Source organism: Falco peregrinus, chromosome 14 (assembly GCF_023634155.1).
Source record: "Falco peregrinus isolate bFalPer1 chromosome 14, bFalPer1.pri, whole genome shotgun sequence".
Taxonomy (NCBI): domain Eukaryota; kingdom Metazoa; phylum Chordata; class Aves; order Falconiformes; family Falconidae; genus Falco; species Falco peregrinus.
This window is the reverse complement of record NC_073734.1, coordinates 24,573,065-24,588,657: the sequence shown is the minus strand read 5'-3', so window position 1 is coordinate 24,588,657 and position 15,593 is coordinate 24,573,065. Positions and strand designations below refer to the sequence as shown.

General features: G+C 60.2%; 1 protein-coding gene and 2 non-coding genes across 5 annotated transcripts; 2 read left to right on the top strand and 1 right to left on the bottom strand.

Moving 5' to 3' along the window:
* The first annotated feature begins 9,650 nt into the window (after positions 1-9,650).
* On the top strand, positions 9,651-9,733 carry TRNAL-CAG (transfer RNA leucine (anticodon CAG)). Its single transcript has one exon. It is a non-coding gene; the product is annotated as a tRNA-Leu (tRNA).
* A 145-nt stretch (positions 9,734-9,878) lies between these two features.
* On the bottom strand, positions 9,879-9,961 carry TRNAL-CAG (transfer RNA leucine (anticodon CAG)). Its single transcript has one exon. It is a non-coding gene; the product is annotated as a tRNA-Leu (tRNA).
* Positions 9,962-10,026: 65 nt separating this feature from the next.
* PLLP (plasmolipin) lies at positions 10,027-14,818 on the top strand. Of its 3 annotated transcripts, none has more exons than XM_027782136.2 (4): positions 10,027-10,141; positions 13,362-13,535; positions 13,975-14,094; positions 14,175-14,818. In XM_027782136.2, the coding sequence occupies exons 1-4, from the start codon at positions 10,052-10,054 to the stop codon at positions 14,283-14,285; spliced, it is 495 nt and encodes a 164-aa protein (XP_027637937.2). In that variant the 5' UTR covers positions 10,027-10,051; the 3' UTR covers positions 14,286-14,818. The 3 variants fall into 3 exon arrangements, 2 of the variants coding, with proteins under 2 accessions (XP_027637937.2, XP_005229255.2); XM_005229198.3 differs by lacking the exon at positions 10,027-10,141 and adding an exon at positions 10,887-11,062; XR_008749852.1 differs by lacking the exon at positions 10,027-10,141 and adding an exon at positions 12,626-13,196 and having other exon boundaries at positions 13,362-13,798; positions 13,975-14,818.
* Positions 14,819-15,593: the final 775 nt, after the last annotated feature.

The following is a 15,593-nucleotide window of genomic DNA, read 5'->3' as shown; positions in this document are numbered from 1 at the left end:
GCACGGCAGGGGCTCAGCCGCAGGGGTCTTGCTGATGCTGAGAGCAGGGGGTACGCAGACCCGGGCCCGCAAGCAAGCGGGCTGGCTGGGGGGCTGCCCGGCCCCAGCACGGAGCCAGGTCCGAAGCGGATGCACCAACGCAGTGCTCACATCCTGCACCTTTACTTTCTCTTTTATCTCAGATCCCAGCAGAATACGTAACAATTTTCCCCTGCCAACTCCCTCATCTGAAAGACGAAGATAAGGTCAAGGCTGAGACAGTGTGGCTGCTCTTGTTTAAGATTTAAAGATTTAAGAGGCTCACATCACCCCTGAAGAAACAAGTTCTGCCTCTTGCAAAGGGTTTGCGGCCAGCCACGGCTGGAGCTGAGGGAGCACTCCAGCAAGCGCATGAAGCGGGAGGGTGAGTGCCGTGTTTGCTAAAGGTGTGCCTGGCCACAGGCGCTGGTGGCTGAAGGCACAAACACAGGCTCATGGAATGGTCTGGGTGAGAAGGGACCTCCAAAGATCACCTGGTCTCTCTGTGCTGTGGGAAATTCCAGCAGCTCCAGATAGGATTTGATTCCTAAGGAGTGAAAACCCCCAGGTTTCCATATGATGCATTTGTGAAATATTTGGTGAAACTCCCAGCCTGTAACTTCAGCCTATGCTTATACTGGAATGGAAGATAAAACCCATTTCAAGGAAATGAAATAAAATAAAAGTTAAGATCTTGAAATAGCCTGTTTTTCCAGCCAGAACAGAACATGCTTTATCCATTGGGATGTTTTCTGGCCCCTTCCTCAAACGGTGTTTTCCCAGGCTCGGCAGAGCCTTGCAGGAAACTTTTATTCCAGGAACTGGCATTGCCTGCGGCTGCTGGGAGCCTTGGCTGTGGCAGCAATGGCACAGCCCACACATGCTCACATCGCCCCTGAAGAAACGAGTTCTGCCACTTGCAAAGGGTTTGCTGCCAGCCACGGCTGGAGCTGAGGGAGCACTCCAGCAAGCGCATGAAGCGGGAGGGTGAGTGCCGTGTTTGCTAAAGGTGTGCCTGGCCACAGGCGCTGGTGGCTGAAGGCACAAACACAGGCTCATGGAATGGTCTGGGTGAGAAGGGACCTCCAAAGATCACCTGGCCCAATGCCCTGCCATGAGCAGGGACACCTCCCACTAGCTCAGGCTGCTCACAGCCCCGTCCCTGGCCTTGGATGTGCCCAGGGATGGGGCACCCACCACCTCCTCAGGCAACCTGGGCCAATGTCTCACTACCCTCATCAGAAAAAATTTCTTCCTTATATCTTGTCTGAATCTACCCTCCTTTAATGTAAAACCATTCCCCCCATCCTCTGGCCACAGGCCCTATCAAAAAGCAGCTCTCTGGCAGGGTAACGCTGCTGCTTTTCCTGAGCAGGCTGGGCTGGTGGTGTTTGACCTGGTAGGAGACTCCTCCAGGACACACTTGGAGACCTCCCATTGCTCCCAGTGAACTCGACAACTGGATTTGGAGGTGGCCCCTGCACAAGGGGTCCCACAGCAGGCAGGCGGAGGGCCCAGTGTGGCTTCCTGGGACACGGCAAGACTTCCAGTGCCATCACCACCAGCAGCATGGGTCTAAGCCACCAGCAAGCGCTGCAGCTCCCACCAAAAGCAGGACATGAGGCACAGCAGTCGGCTCCGATGGCAGCAGGCAGCTCTGAGCGGTGACAAACCTGGGCTGCTGCTGGCAGAAATCTGCCATCATCGCTGCCAACCTGCTTCCTCAAGCACCCTCCTCATCCCATGGCACAGCTGCTCCAGTGCACCAGTGCTGGCCACTTGCTGTGCTTCTTCTAGGTCTTGCAGAGCTGAAAACTCCCACGTCAGAGGACCTGCTGTAGCCCAGGAGGTGCTTCTGCTGTAACCAGCGACAAACCACAGGCAGCACAGCGAGCTGACAGCGCGGGGTCTCGGGACCTCTCTGGGCTCGCCTTGGCTTCAGCTGCTTTTGGCTTCTTCAGTTACGATAGAAATCATCTAGGCGGTTGCTGTTGTCTTGGCTTGATTTACTTTTGCTTTAGTTTCTAGCCATAGCAGGCAGTTACTTGGCATGGGTCGGCAGAGTGAATCGCAGTGTGGGCGAGGGCAGGCGGAGAGGGAACCACAGCACCCAAGCGATGGAGCGTGCAGCCCTGCGAGCCTAAACAACAAGCAGAAAAATGGGGTAACTGGGAAGCAGGGAACACAGGCTGGGCTAAGAAAAGGTGTGAAAATGAAACCAAGCTAGACCAAGGCTGAGGAGGAAGAAAGTCCACCGTGAAGGTCATATCCCTCCAGTGGAGACCACAGGCTGGGGTAGCTCATCACAGCCCTTCCCTGTGCTTCCTTAGGAGAAAGGCCTGGAAGGAGGCTTCTTCGGGTGACCCTTAGCACCCAAAGGCTCTCTGAAGGTTGCTACAGCACCAAAGAAAAGCAGCAGGTACTAGGAAGAGGGCTGGGTTTTTCCCCTGCGTGTAACTTTAACTGTAGTACGAATGAGGAATGACCTTGTGCTGATCCGAAACACGGACAAGGATAAGACATGAGCACCCGTAGGTGTCTGCACCCGGTTCTGCGCGTGTGGAGGGGCCGTGCCCACCGCCTGCGGGGCACCCAGTGCAGTGCCAGCTGTGACCCTCTGCACCCGCAGCAGGACTCGGTGGCTCGCACCGGTTCGGTGTCACGGCTGGAGTCTGTGCTTTCCGGCTCCTGTTCCTGCTCTTGCTTTAGGGCCAGCATCACATCAGGATGTGGGTGTCCGGCCGCTGAGCACTGGCTCTGCTGCAGAGGAAAGGGGAGCAAGGCTTGCTGCGAGCTGGGCGCTGGCGGCTGGGCGCTGGCGGCGTGCTCAGGAGACCGCTGTGGTGCCATACCCTTAACCTTTGCTTGCTCACTGGCAATGATTAACTGGTAACCATTAACCAGGAGCTTGGCTTAGTGCTCCAAACCACAGATACCACGGGCCAAAGGGTCGGACCCCATCTGCCCGGTGAGGGACATGAAAGCAGCTCCAGCTTTTCCCACCCATGGGAGCTTTGCCAGGGCTGGTGGCAGGCAGGTGTTCCAGCTGTGCCAAGGTCCTTGCAGGTGGAAGGGATAAAGGACTAATGCCAGGGGGATTGCTATTGAAGACCTAAAGCAACTTGACTATGCAAAAAAATTCACAGAGAACTGAGGCTGTGTCCGAAACAAACAGGAAACTGCTGCAGGCATGGCCCGGCCCGTCTCCTTCAGGGTGTTTCCATGCTGGAAATTTGTGCCCCTTGGCTATTCTTGGTTCCTTGTGCAAGAAGAACTATGTGCTGTTTGTTACAATAGGTTTGCCTTCCTGGAAATCAGATGGTGACTGGAGGAAAAAGAAAAGCCAGTGAGACCTAGGAGGCTGTATGCGACCTGGAAGAGGTGCCAGAGCCAACCAGATGACAACGCTGATGATTTCCACTGCATGGTCTGTTCAGGAGCTCCCAAGGCTTCAGGACGTGGTCTTCCTGGAGCCAGGAAGCCCAGTACCCTGGTAGCAGGTATCAACAGCATCCTTTACTGCCCGCAACGTCCACGATCTGTGTCCCAGAGGCCTGCTGGAAAGAGGCAGCAAGAACACCCAGCTTTGGGGAACACCCAAGCTGGTCTGGGTGCTGCAAAGGAGACAAGCTGACCCCAGACTCCAACTCCGGACACATGAGGAGGTTCTCTATCCGCTGCTAACACTTCCAGCACCAAGCTTACTCTTGCCCCACACACACCTCTCCACGGGGCTGGCAGCTCAGTCACTGCTCTGATGCCATCCCCCTTTGCTGCAGCCCAAGAGCACCAGAGCCATGGGAGGGATGGACGGACACAGACACAGACACACAGACACACACACACACAGACAAACACAGACACACAGACACGCACACCCACCCCCCACCCCCACCCGCTGCTGCAGCGCTCTCACGCTCAGCGGGACAGGACCCCCGCTGCTCTCCAGGCATGCGCCTGCCACCAGGTCAGCGAGCCAGGATGGGGGGACTGGCGGCGCATGGAATGCAGGTGAGGCCAGCATGTGCAGCCGGTCCTCAGTGTGTGGAACCCCATTCCCAATGTGTGGAACCCAATTCCCAGACTTCAACCTGGAGAAACCCCCAGGGCTTTTCCAATGGTGTGGCACTGCCTACGACCCAGAGCGGTCCAAAGCCCAGCCAACAACCTCTCCTGGCCAAGGCAACCACTGTCTGGAGACAGTTCCTTAGAGCCACAGCTGGCTTTTCATTTTGGAGATGCCCTCAGTCCATGCTTGTTGTGGGGCTCTTGAGCCATTACTGTAGTAAGGGAGAGAATTAAATGATAGGGGATCCAGAAAATCTGTTTGGCACTGCATGGCTTTGAATTTTCTCACATTGAAGAGAAAGGCAGGAAATGAGGAGCAGATGCCTGGGGCTGTCTGCAGCCAGCATCTCTACAGGGGATGGAACAACTCCAATTTGGGAAGCATCGACCAGTGCAGGGCGTGCATCTTTAGGGACCGCTTTACTCAGAAAACCTTTTCAAAAGTAGCAGAGAACATCACACAGGCTTTCACTTCTCTGAACACAAGGGCTTCCTCCTTCCTTGGGAACAAGGACAAATTTGAGCTCCAGCACACAGTGCAAAATGCTGATGCACTGTATTTTTCTAATGAGGCAACCCACAGCTACCGGTCAGCATCCCAAGCCATCCCGGCTGTGGGACGTGGCTCTTTCCCCCGGCAGCATCACACCTGAGCTGCAGGAGCTGGTGCCTCTCCTCGGCCACTGGAGCAGCCAGAACTGAGGACAACGCATCCCACCCATGGAGGCTGCCAAGGACTGCAACGGCTGCTGCAATAAACAAGGCATAAGTTGGCTGAAAATATTGTGTGCAGAGAAACAAACAGAGAGCTGTTTAGTCCGCAGCACAGTTAAGCTCTTCCTAAACAGAGAAGAGCCACTTGCCCCCTGCAGAGCAACGCAGCACCAGGCACAAGCTCTTCCCTAGGACAGGGGACAGGGAAGGCTCTTCTGGGGACATGTGCCAGGATGGCGCAGATGAAAGCAGGGCAGTGTTCCAGGTAAGGGGAAGGAGGATGCGGGAATGGGCTTGCCTGAACACATCAGTCCCCTGGGTCCTGCTAAGTCCCTGCGAAGCTGTAGAGACATCCTGATGTTGCAATGCTCCTGCAGAGCTGCAGGCCTTGAAGACAACATTTCCACAGAGCTGGCACGATGAAGGAGCCAGATAACCCCTGAAAGGGAGGCCTCTCAGCACTGCACTGCGGGGAGGAGAGGGGAGAACAGCAGAGGGCCGGCCAGGATGGGCATGAGAGAAGCCCCTCTGTGCCGCAGGAGACCAGAGCTGCCGCTGGAGCTGCTGCCGGGCTGTCTCCTGGCATTGGAACAGCCGTGCCTCACTCCAGGGTGGTACAGGGAGGGTCTCCCCTCCTGTGCATCCTGGAAAAGGGTCCCACCAGGGCCACCATGGGAACAGGCAGAAGGTGAGGAGCAGCAAAGTGCCACAGCTCTGCCACTTGACCTCTGCCAGAGCCCAGGTCTAGGCTAGCGCCTGCTGCCCTGGCTGTGGGAGAGTACGGTAAGGCATGTGCCCCTTTGCAGCAGCCCCAGTTACTGCCCCCAGCCCTCCCTCCTGGGGCAGCAGGAGTGGCAAGAGCCTGTGCCAGTGACCCCCTGCTCCGCTCTGGAGAGGTCCTTCTGCCGGCAGGAATGGCCGGGTCCCAGCCCCAGCACTTTGCTCAGGGGCACAGGGAGCTCCCACCCGCCGCAGACTCAGCCCTGCGGCCCCATCCACCAGCACAGTCATTGCCTCTCCACGCCCCACGTCCTGCTTCTCCATCCAACGGGTCTGCACATGAGTGCTGCCGCTCTCCAGGAGAGGAGCTTACCAGAAGCAGCTCTGTTCATTGCCTTCCTGGAAAGGCTCACCTCTTCCCATCTCCTCAGGGCAGGAGGAGGCTGTGTGCCTTCCAACAGCAGCTGCGGGACCAAGTTTGACCTGAGCTTATCATTAAGCCCTGATGCTGGGTGAAGAAGAGATGCAGAAAAACTGTCTCTGGCAGTGCCGCTGGGGCTGACCCCCTCAGCATCTCCATCAGAGCCAGTGGCACTTGTGGGCCAGCCCCAAAGGGCAGGACAAGCTGCCACGTGCAGCACTGTGACCCACTAGACAGGGCTGTGCTGGGGCCGCTGGCACCTCCTGGTCTGAGCTGAGCCCTCCTGTCCCGCAAGCTTTCAGATCCCATCCAATCTCCTATAGAAACGGGCATCGCAGCCCTCCAGACCGGAGCTGCCAACCCGCTCACTCAGGCAGCTCTCCCTGCTGAGCCCAGCCGGGGGCACGCACCCAGCATCCCACCCGTGCCCAGGGATGCAGCGGCAAACAGCCCCGGGAGCCCGCAGGGCTTCCCGCGCGCCTCCACACAAACTGGCACAACAGACACACAGGCTGGGCAGGGAAACCAAGCCAGACACATGGCTCTCTGCCCAGGCCCTTAACCGTTTTCAAGCCTTGCTGGCTCAGCTGAGAGACAGGGAGTCACCAGAGCCCTTCCCTCTCCCACCCCAGCTTTTCTGCACCCCACGGTGTAAGAACAGGGCAACTCCTTCTCCTCTGCTTCTGCCCAGAGCATCCACGCTCCTGCCGGCTTTCAGCTGCAACCCAAAGCGAACTGCTCCCTCCCCAGCGCGTTCAGATGGCCGGGGTCCGCTCTGCCCCAGGGCAGCACACTTCTGCCTTACCCAAACTTTCTTTCTGGGACGGTGACAATGTCACACTTGCCCCGCTGCCTGCTGCCAGAGCTGCTTGGGCTCCCAGCCAGCTGCAGTGGGTGTGCGGGGTGGGTTTGGGATCAATGCAGCCTCTTGTCTCCTAGAAGAGCCCCAGGCTGCAGATGCTGGCCATCAGCCACTTGGTGTTGGCTGGGTACAGTTAAGAAAGGTTGCTGGGGGTGGGGGTGAGGGACTTTCTTGCCTTGGGCCACAATTTCTCATGTTAGCTGGAGGCGGCAGCTGGGGAGAACTGAAGAAAGCAGGGATGCAGCGTGTGGGGGATTCAAAATGCTATTTGGGGAACAAATCCCACCCCGTCACCCCCCCCCCACCTCCGGTGACAGAGCTGATCTCAAACCAGGGCTTGTGACCGAAGGCAGCCCTGCTCACACACGCCCGTGTGCCGAAACAAAACAAACCATCTGCTGCGAGAGCCGACATGCCCCTGCACCTTCTCGCGGAGCTGGACCACAGCCCGGAGACCTCCCTGCCGGCATCCTCCGCATCCAGGCTCAGCCCACCCCTCCAGAGAGCCGCAGGCTCCCCTGCTCAGGCCAGTGGGGCAAAATTCAGGCAACAGCCCGACTGGAGGCAGCAAGACTCCCCTGAGGACCCCAAAGTTGTGACAGGAGGGACGGGGGAGCACCAGCAGGCGCTAGAGCCGAGGCTCTCTCCGGGAGGGGAGCAAGGCGGCGGCGCAGCCGTCCCCGGGAGCCCCCGGCCGTGCCGACAGGCATCCGCCGGGAGGAAAGACCCCCGCCGGGCGAGACCGAGCAGCTTCCCCCGGGCGCACCGGATGGCTGGGAAATCCTCCCCCGTGCCCCAGATCCTGACCCGCGGCCGGGGCCTGGGGATGATGGGGCCGGGGGAAGGAACACGCGTCCGTTCCTGCTCCTGAGAGGGTCCCGCTCCCCCATCCCCAGGGCAGGGTCCTGCCCCGTGCCGCGGCGGGCGATGCCATCGTGCGGCCGTTACCGCTTCCTCGGCGATAGCATCAGCGCCAAAAATTACTGCTTCCGTCCTGGAGTTAATTACAGTTAATTAGTAACACCCTCCCACCCCCCCCGCCCCCACCCCACCCCCCGCCCTGCTAAAGTGTTTGTATGCCACAGGGAGACCCCCTAGCTGGGTGCCGGTTACTCGGGGCTGCTCTGGGGGGTCCAGAGCTCCCAAACACGGAGCTGCGTGTGGATCCCGATCCCGGACACCTCCGGAGCCCGGGCTTCTCCCGAGGACCGGATAAGGACTTCCCAGGCCCCGGCTCCTCGGATCCCACACGGGAGCTGGACCCACGCTGCGAGGGGCTGTGGGGAGGAGATGATTTCAGCGCTGCTGCATCATTTCCTTCTCACCGAGGTGCAGCACGTGGGCACAGATAAACATCCCTGCTCCAAGGCTGGCGGGACTTTCCCTGCGGGACAATGGGTTGACCAAAACGTTCAAAAAATAGCTTTCCCTGCCGCCTGTGGCTTTTTCCCTTTCTGGCCTCCGTTCACTTCCCCCGGCTGGCTGCCCTCCTAGCCCAGACAGCTCCTGCAGGCGGCTGGAGCAGGAGCAGTCACGCCGTGCCGGGGCAGGCAGGGCCGGCACAGACCTCTCCCCAAATTGCAGCTGAAGTATTCCAGGAAAAGCTGGTTTGGGAGGAGGGTTAAGAGAGGCCGCTGGGAATCATGTGTCCAGCCATCAAGCCGGACCCAGGGTGACCCTGCGGGGCTTGCTGTTGGCTCCGGGTGGGATGCACAGCCAGGACCCCCACTGCCCTCCCGGCCTGGGGTTACCAAAAATTGTAACCAGGAAAATTCTCCAAACTGAGTATTACTTTAGAAATCCGATGGTGCTTTACCGAAGTGCATGAGGGATTTTTTTCCTCCTAATGAACGCACCGAGCTGCCCGAGGGTGCACGTTACATACAGCAGAGCACTTGCACCTTCACAGTACATGGCACACTCACGGTACATGGCACATTCACGGTATGTGGCACGCTCACGGTACGTGGCACGTTCACGGTATGTGGCGCGCTCACTGTTACTCATGCACACCGCTGGATACAGGTTTCTCACCCCCCCGCGAAGCAGCACACACCCTCAGTGAGCATCACTGCTGTTCCCACCTGGCTCCCCACGCTCCCAGGTGGGGTTTGTCCTCCCTCAGGGTTCTGTGTGAGCTGAGGGGGGTGCATCGCCCACTGTCACCGTTGCCTTTGTCCTACTTTCAGCTCATTTTCCATGGGTTGTGGCACCTTAGCGGTGCTGCACCTGGGAGGACCCTGGGAGGGTCCCCCCGCACCATGCAGGATGTGGTGCGCTTCCCCCCGCCGCGGGCCGACTCCCTCGGCCCCAAGGCCTTTCGCTCGGTGGCTTGGGAGGGGGACTCAGCTCGGCCGGAGCTTTGTGCACAGAAATATTTAACACACAGTTAAATGCTAAACCCACGTGCGGTAATGCGGGATTTTGGGCAACAGCAGCTGCGGGCGGCCCCGCCTGGGGGGGTCCCCGGCAGCCTCCGCCCCCCGCAGTGCCTGGTGCCCGCTTCCCGTGGGATGCCCAAGCGCTGAGCTCTGCCCGAAGCCGCCCTCTGTCCCAGGCGCGCAGGGGCACCGCGGGGACACCGCCGGCTGTTCCCGGCCCCCGTTTTGCTCCTTGAGCAGCAGGCGCCACGGGGCGGCGAGGGCGCCCTCCCCACGCAGCCGCTGCGCTCCTGTCCCGGGCACGGCCGTGGGCGGCCTCTCCCCAGGCGGGGCGGCTCGGCCGGGGCAGGGGCGGCGCGGTGCCGCCGTGGGGGGCGTCTGCCCGCGGGAACCCGCAGGTGGGGGAACATAGGCCGCGGCGGCCGGCACGGCTGTAGTAGAGGGCGCGGAAAATGGGTGCCAGCATGTCAGGATGGCCGAGCGGTCTAAGGCGCTGCGTTCAGGTCGCAGTCTCCCCTGGAGGCGTGGGTTCGAATCCCACTTCTGACAATAGGCGATTCTTTTGCGACGTGGCGTTTGCAACGTTAATTAAAGCTAAGGAGTTAATTAGTTTTAATTGTGGCCCTTTTGTGGTTTTTTGTTTGTGTTTTTTAATCGGTACCAGCCCCCTGCAGACAAAGAGCTGCAAAAAGGCTGTCAGAAGTGGGATTCGAACCCACGCCTCCAGGGGAGACTGCGACCTGAACGCAGCGCCTTAGACCGCTCGGCCATCCTGACTGTCTGCAGCCAGCCCCCCCCCGCTGCCGCCTTCTGCTTCTCCCGCGGGGCCGTTTCGCTGGTCCCGGAGCCGCTACAGGGTAGGGGGAGATGCCCGAGGGCGGTGGGGGGCCACGGGCCGGTCAGCATCGCCCCCGCCGCGGGAGGGTAGCGAAGCCCCCCGGGACCATCCCCAGGCAGGTGAAGGTCGTTGAGAGCCGCCAGCTCCGTCCCGGGGGGGGGACCGGCCCCATAAACCTCGTGCGAGGGGACTGCGGCGGCGGGCACCTCCTGCTGTGCCCCGCGGCCCGCGCTGGGTCCGAGCTCCATCAGCATCTTCACTGACGATGTGGGGGCGGGGCGGGGGACACCACGCTGGGAGAGGTGGCTGGGGTACCGGGGGTCCCGCCGCCACCCCGAGGGACCTGCCGGGCTGGGAGAGGGGCCGGTGGGAGCCTGCCGGAGCCGAGGGCGGTGGGACCCTGGCCCAGGTTGCCCGAGCGGTGGGCGATGCTCCGTCCCTGCGCACGTCCAAGGCCAGGCTGGGCCCGAGCGGCCTGATCCGGCGGGAGATGTCCCTGGTGGTGGCGGGGGGGCTGCTCTGGGTGACCCGTGAAGGTCCCTTCCCAGCCCGACACACCCTGTGATCCCAGGGCTCAACGGGGAGACGCGCACGGCCCCGCCCCCGCGGAGGGACCACCCGGCACCGGGGCAGCGAGCTGGGGGGGGGGGCTGCCCGGGGAGGGGGGGGCTGCCCGGTGGGGGGGGGCTGCCCGGTGGGGGGGGGGCTGCCCGGGGAGGGGGGCTGCCCCGGGGGGGGGGGGCTGCCCGGTGGGGGGGGGCTGCCCGGGGAGGGGGGGCTGCCCCGGGGCGGGGGGCTGCCCGGGGAGGGGGGGCTGCCCGGGGGGGGGGGCTGCCCCGCCAGCACAGGGGGCGCTGCGAGGAGGGGCCGCAGCTCGGCGCGGGGCAGGCTCGGCCCGGCCCCTCGGGCTGGGGCGGCCCCGCGAGGGGGCCCGGGCGCGCGGCATGGCGCGAGGCCGGAGCGGCTCCCCGGGCCCCGCCGCCGCCCTGGACGGCGCCTTCCTGCTCTCGCCGCTCGGGGGGCTGATGGGCGCCCAGGCCGTGAGTACCGGGGGGGCACGGGGGGCTTGGCCGGGTCCCAGCGCATCGCACACGCGTATTGCTTTGCTGTGTCGCTCTGGCTGGGGGCAGTTGGGTCTCCTTTGGCTGCCATCCCCTACCCCAGCCTCGCGCTCTGACCCTAACTAACTAACCTATCTCTGACCCTAATTAATCTCTGACCCCGAGTAGCTCAGGCCTCCCCCTCTCCTTCCCTCCCTAAAGCCAAAGGAAAATGCGGATTCCCGTCCTCATTCCCTTTGCCGCTTGAAGGCGGCTCCAATTTGGGCACCCCCGCAGGGCACAAGCCCGGGGGCCCGCGGGCTGCACGAAGCCCGGTGACCCCAGCTGAGCGGTGTTGGGCTTGCTGCCGGGGTGCCCGTGGGGCTTTGGCTGTCCCTGGGCTCCCAGCCCTCCAGGTTGTCCACCCGCAGCCAGGCCTTGGCAGCCACTCTTGGGCGAGCCCAAGGGTCCTGGCACCAGTGACCCCAGCAGCAGCATCACCTGGTCCTGCTTCAGCACCCGAGCCAACTGCAACGATAGCCACTGCTGCTGCTGCTCCTGCTGGCACCTCACGCGCACCAGGTGCACGTCTGGGGGGGGAGGGTGTTCAGTTGCACATGGGGCCACGTGTGACCCACCCTGCCGCTGGCCCACAGTGCTGCCCCACTGCAGTGGGGAGCCGGTTTGCACCCCTCTCTCCCCAGGGCAGCCTCGTGGGGGGCAGCAGCCGCAGGGAGACAGCTGGCCCAGACCTGGCTCCCTGCTCCAGGCTTTGAGCCCTGGGCACGGCTGAGCTGGCTGTGGCGGGCGACCAAGCACTCCGGAATGGGTCTGGGAAGGGTGCTGCCTGGGGGTGTCTCGCAGGAGCATCAGGAAAGAGAGATGGAACCAAGATCAGCAGAAGGGACCCTTCAACCCCACCCTAGTCCCACCTCTCCAGCCCATTGCTCGGGCTGTACTGCTAAATACGCCGCGCAGCTCCCATCCACTGAGACCCACAGCTCCAGAACCGCGCTCCTAAGGGCTCCTCCTTCCCCCACAGCTGGAGCAGGGCGGCGAGCACACGCTGCCTCCACTCCAGGAGCACACTGGGCTTTTTCCTGTATGTGCTTCTCCCCAACACATATTTTGCGATCACGAGTGTTAGAAAAGAATGTGACAGACAAGGAGGCATTGTTGGGACAGCAAGCACCAGGGCATTGCACCCTGACAGGACAAAGGCTGTTGTGTTTCTTCCATGAAAATAAATGATGAGGGCTTACACAGGGGCAGAGCAGCTTTCCAAAGAGCCCTTCTCCTTTGAGCCCTTATCCTTTGCTTGGTTCCATCATGGATTCAGGGCTTTCTAAATAAAAAATACCCACAATCTTGCTCCTTCAGGGAGCTGCCCAGGGAGGCCACAGGATCAGCTTCCTGTCCCCCTTGCTGTGGGCAAAGCAGGGCAGTATCTCCACCACAGCCCAAAGATCTGGAGTGGATGCAGCACAGGCAGGGGAAAGAAAAAAAAATAAAAATGAAATGCTGCCTGGGCTGGGCTGTTCCATCCCTACCTGCCAGGGATCCAAGGGCAGAGACACCTCTCCCTACTGCCACCTCTGCGCCGGGGGCTGCAGTGGGGGAGAAAAAGGCTCTGCCCTGGCTCTGCTTCCTTCTCCTGGAGCAGGTCCAAAACCAGACTCACCTGCCTGATTTTTTTGTGGACCACTTCGCAGGCACCTGATGCTGCAATTGCTATGCAGTTAAACCTGCTTAACAGTGCAAGGTGAGCTCTGGAAGCGCTGTATATGGGAGGTACAAACCAGACCAGACCTAACCAAACAGTGCAGAGAAGCTTGCTTTTTTTTTTTTTTTTTTTTTTAATGGTGCTGCACCTGGGGGTGGTCAAGGCTGAGCCAGGGCCCCAAAAGCCCCCCCACGTCCACCTCTCACCCAGCTCTAACACTGAGCCAGCACCTGCAGAGACAGGCCCTGGGGGCTTCTTGGCTGAGGAGGAACCTTTGGTGGCGAGGACGCCCCGGTTTCACCCGTCCTGCCTTGCGACCCAGACCATTCCCTGATTCTGTGACATCCCTGTACCGGCTCCTGGGGCGGCGGTACTGGGGATGAGCTCATCCCCAAGCAAGGAGCATCTCAGGTGGGCTTGCTGCCCTGAGCTATCTCAGTCCAGTCCTGCAGCTCTGGGGGGGTCCCTGCTTTGCTGGAGCCAGGGGCCCCAACTGCTGCAGATGCTGGTGTGGGTGATGCTCTGCTTTCCGCCTGCAGGAACCACCACCTGACACTTCCCCCTTTCACCCCACAGGTGCTTGGCTTGCTGGTGTGGGCTCTCATCGCCAACACAATGTATTACCTCCACGCGGCATATGGCTGGGTGATGTTTGTGTCCATCTTCTTCTGGATAGTAACAGTCCTTTTCTTCGTGACTTACCTCCTGCAGCTTCAGCTGAAGTTCTACGTGATCCCCTGGCCCCTTGTGGTGCATAGCCGAGAGGGAGCGAGGGGGGAGCCCAAGTGGGAAACATCCTGGGGAGGTGCGCCAAGAGGACCAGGGCTTCAGGCTCTTCTGGGCTGATGGAACAAAGTCCCCTGCACTTTGCACGATGACATTGTTTTATTCTGCCCCTCCATTGCTTAGAAAATGTTCAAAACAGGGAGCCCTGTATCAATCCAGAAAGTTACAGCCACTGCATCACTGCTGCGGTCGTGGTGTCAACCAGAAACCTCTCAGCACAGCCTGAGGTGCATTTAATGTGATGTTAACCTGAAGTTTGCTCCCAGTGCGGAGGGCTGGACTCTTCCTCAGGTGTTTCTGGGGAAGAAGGAGGAATGTGAAACCAAGCCTTTTGCTCATCCCTCATCCCAAGTGCGCGCAAGCCTGAGCCCAGACCTCACAACCGCCTCTTTGCCTTCCCCAGCTGATGATCTTCAACACCACGGCAACTGTCCTGTACACCACTGCCTTCGTAACATGCGCAGCCGCTGTCCAGCCTACGTCCTGGTGGCAGTGGGATTACAACTGGAGAGCTGCAGCGTCCGTAAGTAGTGAGCGAGCAGGTGAGGGCCATGGGGCTGGGGTGGCCACCACGCTCACGTGTGGGCTGTGCTCGTCTTCTAGTTCTTCGCCTGCCTCCTGATGATCGCCTATGGGGCGAGCACCTTCAGCTTCCGTGCCTGGAAAGGGCTGGGCAGCCACGCGGCCACCAGCCAGGTGACTGATCACGCATAAGGAGCAGGCAGCAAAGCCCAGCCACAGGCCACCTGGGTCAGCTCGTGCCGGGCTCGGTGGCTCGAGGCCTCACGTGCCACCAGGTCTCATGTTCTTGGAGCAGCCTGTGCTGGCAGTGACGGTCGGTACCAGGTCGCACCAACAATGCTTTGGGGTCTCTGATGATGCTTCCAGACAACGCGCCCACAGCACAAACCCACCGGTGCCAACACCGACAGCCTCACCGGGAGGACACAGACTGGCTGGAGGCTGAAGCTCCTGCTCATCCTTGGGGCTCATCCAGATCCTCACTGGCGCAGCTCCACTCAGGGGGCTCAGCCAATTCAGCATGTTCCAATACTAAAATTCACTAAACCAAGCCCAGCATCCTGTCTCTGGTCATTCACAGCTACAGTGTAAGTAATTGCAATTAATGTGATACGTGAACAGTGGCAGAGCTAGAAGATGAAGGCTAAGCAAAGGAAGAGGTCTAAACTGTTCTTGTATTGATTTCTAACAATTTTATGCTTTAAATAAAAATCTTCCTAAATCCAGCTCTGGAGTCTGTCAAGAAAAAGTAGTTTGTCTTGCAAGAAGGTGGCACGTGCGGTGCGGCGTGGAGCGGGCAGCAGAGGCGTCACTGGCAGAGGCGACTGCCCCTTCCCGCTGCATATGGGCATGGCCACCCAGCCCCAGGCAGGACGGCAAGTCCCCAGGGGCCACCCAGCTTTGCTGTGTGTACACACACATGCACACACGCATAGACCACGCATCCAGGACCACAAGAACGTGACAGAGGTGCCAAGGCTTTGGTGCGCTCCCTCTTTGAGGCTTGGTGCCATACACACCACAGACTTCATAGCAGCCCCTATAATTAACCAACGAGTCAATTTTGCCCATTAGCTACAAGTGGTCTTCAAAAATTAAAACTAAGCCTGCAGATGCTTTGGGAACATGCACAGGACCGGTGCCTTGGGAGAACGCAGAACCACGCTGCTCCCTGCCACCACAGTCGACAAACTCACCTTTCCCTGGGGACACGGCTGGTGTCTGCCAGAACTAACGTGCTGCCCAGCAGACACCGCCACTTTTCCCTTCACATCCTCCTTCTACAAGCTAATAAAACCAGATGAAATGACTTCAATTTATTTCTGGATCTTGCTACACAGGAAAGCTGGCGTACAGCAAGTGACACTGCCAAAATTGCTGTGCGGTCTGCGTGGGGAAGGTTCCAACAGCTTCCCACAGAGGCAACTGCACTAAGGGACGCTGTGAATTGGAAAGCGACTGGCCAAACTGACCGATCTGCCTGCCGCTGGTGTTCAGTGG

Bases quoted from the DNA above. Each gene is read 5' to 3' on its own strand.
- PLLP (XM_005229198.3), top strand. From the start codon at position 10,967: ATGGCGCGAGGCCGGAGCGGCTCCCCGGGCCCCGCCGCCGCCCTGGAC. The intron at 11,063-13,361 runs GTGAGTACCGGG...TTCACCCCACAG, and splicing joins GGCTGATGGGCGCCCAGGCC to GTGCTTGGCTTGCTGGTGTG. The intron at 14,095-14,174 runs GTAAGTAGTGAG...CTCGTCTTCTAG, and splicing joins ACTGGAGAGCTGCAGCGTCC to TTCTTCGCCTGCCTCCTGAT.